General features: G+C 45.6%; 1 protein-coding gene across 1 annotated transcript in view; it reads left to right on the top strand.

The window, feature by feature from the left end:
• Positions 1-554: 554 nt before the first annotated feature.
• F13A1 (coagulation factor XIII A chain) overlaps positions 555-6000 on the top strand; it is a 59747-nt gene continuing 54301 nt past the window's right edge. Inside the window, exons 1-2 of the mRNA XM_064443551.1 lie at positions 555-676; positions 1599-1750. Coding sequence (XP_064299621.1) covers positions 1600-1750 — 151 coding nt within the window. The 5' untranslated portion in view covers positions 555-676; position 1599. The remainder of the gene's footprint in view (positions 677-1598; positions 1751-6000) is intronic.

Raw genomic sequence — 6000 nt, 5'->3', positions numbered from 1 at the left:
GAACTGAAGGTCATTTGCCCCAAAGGTAGCTGTTTGGTGCAAAATACCTTCACTCTCCTGAACTGCACAGGGTCTCAAGAAAAAAGTCCTCTCTGCTGGGCCACCAACCACGTCTCCATGCCCATGTTCCTCACAGTTCTCTGAAAGGACTGCCATGAGGCACCAGGCGGGGGAACCACTGCTATGTCTGCCTGGGAGTACTCTGAAAACCAGCACCTGAAGATGCATTGCAGGCACTGTGAGGTAGAGACGCTGTTAATGACTGGCAACATAGGAAGTATGGTTTCTTGGGCTGTGTCCCTCGGAAAATCCCCTCTGATGTCCCACTTCATATGCCTGTGTGCCATGAGCAGCTCTACTCCGTCTCGCTAAGAACAGAAACTTCAGTGCCCAAGCTGTTTCCTTAGCCCAAGCACCCTGAAATGCTCCTGGTGAGTGTGGTTGGGTGAGACAGGCAGAGAGGGGGGAGGGAGTAAGCAGACATGCCAGCAGCAGTGGCAGATCCTCAGAGGTGGTGTGGGGAGGGCTTGGCAACCCTTTCAGCACTGTCCTATTGCAACAGGAGGGAGGAGGTTATACAGAGGTTACTTAAAAGCCCCCAACTTTTTCCAATCTTCTATTGCACTTCAGAAATTCAGCAAGGGAGAAGAAAAAAAAAAGACTATCTGAAAAGAAGGTACCCTTGCTAACTAAAAAAATTTCCTTTAAGATCTTATTGCTATTAAATAATTGCTACATTTTGAATTGCTGTTTTCAGGAGCTTTGGGAAGAAGTTGTGTTCTCAGCTATGAATATTTTCTTAGAAGCATGGCATGGCTTTTTCATAGCTACATGCTTACACTGAAATAGATGTGAAAGCAGTTTTGACTAGCTCAAAGAGAAGTCTCTGATCAGCCTACATCTGAGATTTCCCTTAAGGTCATTAGTGGATAAGTGCTTTTTTCTTTTCTCCCCCCCCCCTTTCCCCCCACCCTTCTTTTTTTTTTTTCTCTCCCTGTCTTTCTCAAAAGTGGATTTTCTGGGTGCAGTTATCCCTCAGATACTGGGTGTTTGTGTGCATAGGGGCAAAAATACAATTCTCCAGTAATCATCCACAGACTCTTGTAGGCTGTAGTATTTGGGATGATTGCAGTATAACTTAGAATGTCATTTTTATTAGGGGGAGGTAGCGTGTGATGTACTTTCTGGAAATATAATTTGCTATTTTGGATTCAATAATGCCATTTTGGACGGTGGGAGAGTGAATGATTTTCTAGTGCTTTTACCTGAAACTCCCTAATGTTTTTAATGCCCTGCTTCTCCTAGGCAAATACTTCTGTGTTGGGCTTCCCTCTCCTTCTCCCGCCCCCCGTTCTTCTCTTATTCATGTGTTTTGGCAAACACAAAATGCCTTCCAATCCTTAGAGAGCTGTACTCCATCATTAGACTGATGTTTTCTGCCTCTCAGTTTTTATTTATGTGAGTCTAAAAATGTGTAGCTCGCTGGCACCTCACACTGTTTTTGGTTTCTTCCATCTTACATGTTCCACGATGCCTCATGTTTGCTTTTTCCTTGCACTCTTTCTTTCTTTTATGTTATTTCAACATTTTTAATACAGGATGTCTGAAACAACAAACACCAACGAAGAAAAGAAGAAACCTCTTCTGAATGGGAGAAGAGCCCTCCCATTAAGCAACTCCAATGATGAAGAAAATGAAGTCCCTGAGATGGAGGCTTTTGGATTGATACCTAGAGGATTTAATCCAAAAGGTACAGTGTACAACTAAGACATGAGTCTGGTTTTACATCTTCCATACTCACCTCTGCCCAGGTCTGTGAATTAAAACCAAGCCACTTTTTTCCTTACATGATTTAATCTCAGATAGCTTTTATTGCTGCTCATGAAAAAACTTCCTAAAAACACCCGTGAGCATGGAAAAGTTACTGCAGGTTATGGGTAGGGAAAGTGAGGAGTGGAGAAGCTGAGTGACCAATTTTCAGTGTGAACTGTGGCAGTGGTTATAAAAAGGCAAGAATGGGTTTTCCCAGTTTGATCACAATCACAGAGTCACTGTAGGACCTGCTGGCTTCAGGCATGGCTGTGGGAGCACTGGGGTGAAGGGGGCAGGAGGACCCTCCCCTCTTAATGGCTCTGCTGGTTTGTGCAGCCTTAAACTGACTGTGAAACTACTGTAAAATGCTGCCTGGCAGGGAAAACTTTCGCCTGATGTTCAGCTCACTCATAAAAATGAATGCGATACTAAAAGGAATCCCTGTATTTTTAATTATTCTCCTTTGAAAAGTGTTTCAATCAGTTAGCTGGGGAGAAAAAACAATATCATGGTAGGGGATGGGCAAATCAAACCACGTTCTCAGTGCCAACCCTTTGAAGTGAACCTGAAAAAAAATAGGTAAGATTTGATTTAAAAGAAATCAGTATTGGCTCCTGAATGAGTCACCAACCAAATGACGTTAATTTTTTGACCTAATTGAAATGAACAGCAGAACTTGTTGCACGTGGCCACTCAGGGTAGCCAGATGTAATAATACTTAATGGTCATACGGGACTTTTCATCTAGGATTGATAGCGTGCTTAATAAATGTGGACAAGAATTAATTATTGCATTTTACACATTGGGAAACAGGAAAAGAGATTTTTAAGTGACAAGTTCAAATTTTTATTGCAAAGTATTATTTCTGTAATCCTAATCATGTGCTTTAAGCACACATCCCTCCCATTTTAATACATACATATTTCTTGAAAAAGTGTTTCTTTTTAAAAATGCCTCAGCAAACCAACTGGCATGTTAAGACTGTAGAAACTTTGCTTGAACATTTTCAAACAACCCTGTAACTCTGGGGCAAGTATGTGTGTTTTAATTGTCAAATGTAATGCAATACAAATCCTGACTAGATATAGTTTCAAACCCAATATGGTCACAGAAGCTGGAGATGTGTAAGGGTGTGGGATACCTTAAAAGGAATGCAGTCTGTAGCTAAAGACCACCAGCACCAGGAGAAAGATTCCTATTGTTTTTCGATGTGTTTCACATCAGGCTCTGAATGAAGTGCAGTGCTGGTGGGTGGGAGCCTCTTGCTTTTCAGAAATGCAATGGAAAGTTAGGAATGTCAGGTCAAGTGAGTTGAGGCAGGAGCACAACATGTGCTTAAGGTGCTGCTGGTGGTGAGAAAAACAGCCCTTGTCCAAAGCAAGAGTTTGTGTGGCCATAAGACAATCCTGGCTATGGGACTGGTATGGCTGAAAAACAAATTTGTGTGCAACAGCAAAACTCCTTTTGTACAGCTAGATCAGCACTGCTGTCTGTGATGCTTGTAGCAACAATATGCAAGAGGTGACCTGAATGGAAGGACTGCAGCACTGTTCCGGTGCACATCAGCTGTGATCTAAGCCTGTGATACCAGCTGATGTAAGTGTGGTCCCTGGACACACTATTCAGAGGTAGGATGCTTAAGTCACCTGTCGGTCCACATTAAAGGTTTATAGCCCAATGGAGCTTAGACTGGGAGTTACACTCAGGAGCTGAGCCTGCCCAGAGCACTTGCAGCATTGTGCTTGGGGGATAAAGTGAGGGTCTGCAGGCAGAGCAGGAGTGGCAGAGTACGACAGGGCTCTCGTGCTGCAAGCATATCCTTGCAGAGGACTGCTTATGCCACCTCCTTCCTCTTCGTCTGCACACCTCTACACTCCTGAGTTGCCCATATTTTTGTACTGGTTCCCACATTTCATTGGCATAACACTCTGGAAAAAAACATGCAAATACTTTTATTTCTGCTGTTACAACTCAGATGTTTTCTAGCCCTTGGCGTAGGATTGGACACCTGCTATAAACATCTAAACGTCAGTGTCTTCACCTGTGGCAGTTCATAGTCAACACAGAGCCATCCAGTGCATGGAGGTGAGGGCACGGGCTGTCCGGAGAGGCAGTGGGTGTCACTGCCAGTGAGATCTGTACCCTTCTCTCAGCTCCACTGGTGGCAGCAACTGGTCATACTAAGAGGTTACATACCAGGCTCACATCATTTAGATGCCTAAATTTAACTGAATCTTGCCCTTGATCTCTGCAGTGTAGGTGTCTGCAGCTGAGCTATTCACCCTCGTTTCCCTTGACAGCCAACAGAGAGAAACAGGCATTTTTAGGGTGTGATTCATTTGACCTATTTTAGCTACTACTCTAGGATGAGGTAAAACCCTGTGCTTGACTAGCTCTCTGCTGACACCCACTACTAGTCCGCTGAATCACAGCCGGAGCGAGCGGCGGAGGCTGCGGGCGACGGCTGCCTCCCCAGCCTGGTCAGTGGGCTGCCTGCTGCGGGAGCCCAGCTTGCTTGCGGGAGGAGATGCTCAGTGAGGAGGACGCGCAGCCCCCGAGTGCTTCTTCAGCAAGAAGCCTGTGTCTCCGTGAACACGCCTGTGCTGTGTCCTCCCCCTGGCTCTTCGTAGCCAGCTCATCTCACCGCAGCGTGTTACGAGTGGGCCTGGCACTTACAGCCGCTCGGTGGGAGGACGCAGCCCTGCGGCCCCACGGTCTGCAAGCTCCCCACGCACCCTCCTTTGCAACGATCGGCGACTCGCCAGGGAATCGTGCTGCTTCTATTAGCAGAGGGATGGGCGCCTCCTTTGGAAACTCGCGCTATGCCGTTTGTAATCCAGAGCCCTTTCTGGTCCTGCAAGAAAGCCTGCTGTTTGAAGGCTGTTCTTGTTATTCAAAAAACAGCTGAAGCTTGTGCTCATTTATTTCCATGCAAGCTTAATGTTGTAAAAGCTTTAAGAAAGCATCAGATTGCTGACTGTCATGCAGCAAACCTGCTTGAACTAAACAGCAGACCAGGCTACAGGCAAATTGTCAAATGGACCTGACTTCAAAGGAGCCCTCAATGGCCACCTGTCCCTCACAAACAGATACGCAGTGATGTGCGCGACGCCTGGACCCTTCCTTCTGATGGTACTCTGGTGATGGTGTTAGCACGTTCCATTACCCTGCTCATGTTTTGTCCTCCATAATTACCATTACTGTAATTAACACACACTCATCAGGTTATCTTCATCTGGCAAGCTCACTGTACATTTTAACACTGAGGGTGAAAGTGAAATGTGTTTTCTGCAGATGTGTGTGTCTGTGTTTTGACAGGGGCCATGTAAATTCCAGAGATGAAACGGAGCAAATGCTGAACTGAGGGCCTAGGGTAGCTTAACTTTGCCGTTCCTTGCTTGAAGTGGCTAACATGCAAAGGAAGGGCAGGATCACTGTGGTCTTTTATTTCCGAACATGATATGAAAACACAACAAACCCTCGACTCCATTTTTATGCCTCCCTGAAAGGAGGGAGAAGCTGAGCCACACTTACTGATAGCTTCACCCCTCACAGGGCCCTGAGATATGCAGCTTTTATATGCAATGCTTTTGTCCTGGGAGGTGTTGGGAGGCATAACAGGAGAGACTCTCCCCTGCCCCTGTTTTACTCTCCTCTGGGAAATTCCTGCCTCACATAATTTAATTGTGAGCTTTGTCAGCATTATTGTGAGTGAGCATCGGTAAGGTTTGCAAGGAGGGAAGCAAAGACATGCCCACTTCACAGAGGGGCAAGGAGAATAAGTTCTTAGCAAAACACATTTAATATTTCACAAAAAAAAAATCTCTGTAACTTCAGCCAGCGCTAAAGCCAGTGTGGATCTACAGAAGTCGCTTCAGAAGCCTGGCAAATTGAACATAGAATAACAACATTGCCATGGGACTTTAAACCTGCCTCAGTATTGAACAGGGTATTCCAGCCTTTCTACAGATTAGAGTTAGCAGGAGGTGGATGGTTTTGGGTTGAGTTAGTTGTCCAGGGCCTTTCCATTAAAGGATCCTTATCTTGCTGTGTCCTTTGGCAGTTTCCTTTCCTTCTGTTTCCTGCAGGGCAGGGCTAGGCAGCTGATGGTGACAATGCACAAGTGGGACCTGGTCCTGCTGTCCTTATTTCCCCCTCTCCCATTAGGTGTCACCCAGAGCCCAGGCC

The sequence above is a fragment of the Phalacrocorax carbo genome, chromosome 2 (assembly GCF_963921805.1).
Source record: "Phalacrocorax carbo chromosome 2, bPhaCar2.1, whole genome shotgun sequence".
Taxonomy (NCBI): Eukaryota; Metazoa; Chordata; class Aves; order Suliformes; family Phalacrocoracidae; genus Phalacrocorax; species Phalacrocorax carbo.
This window is presented reverse-complemented; position numbering and strand designations above follow the sequence as displayed.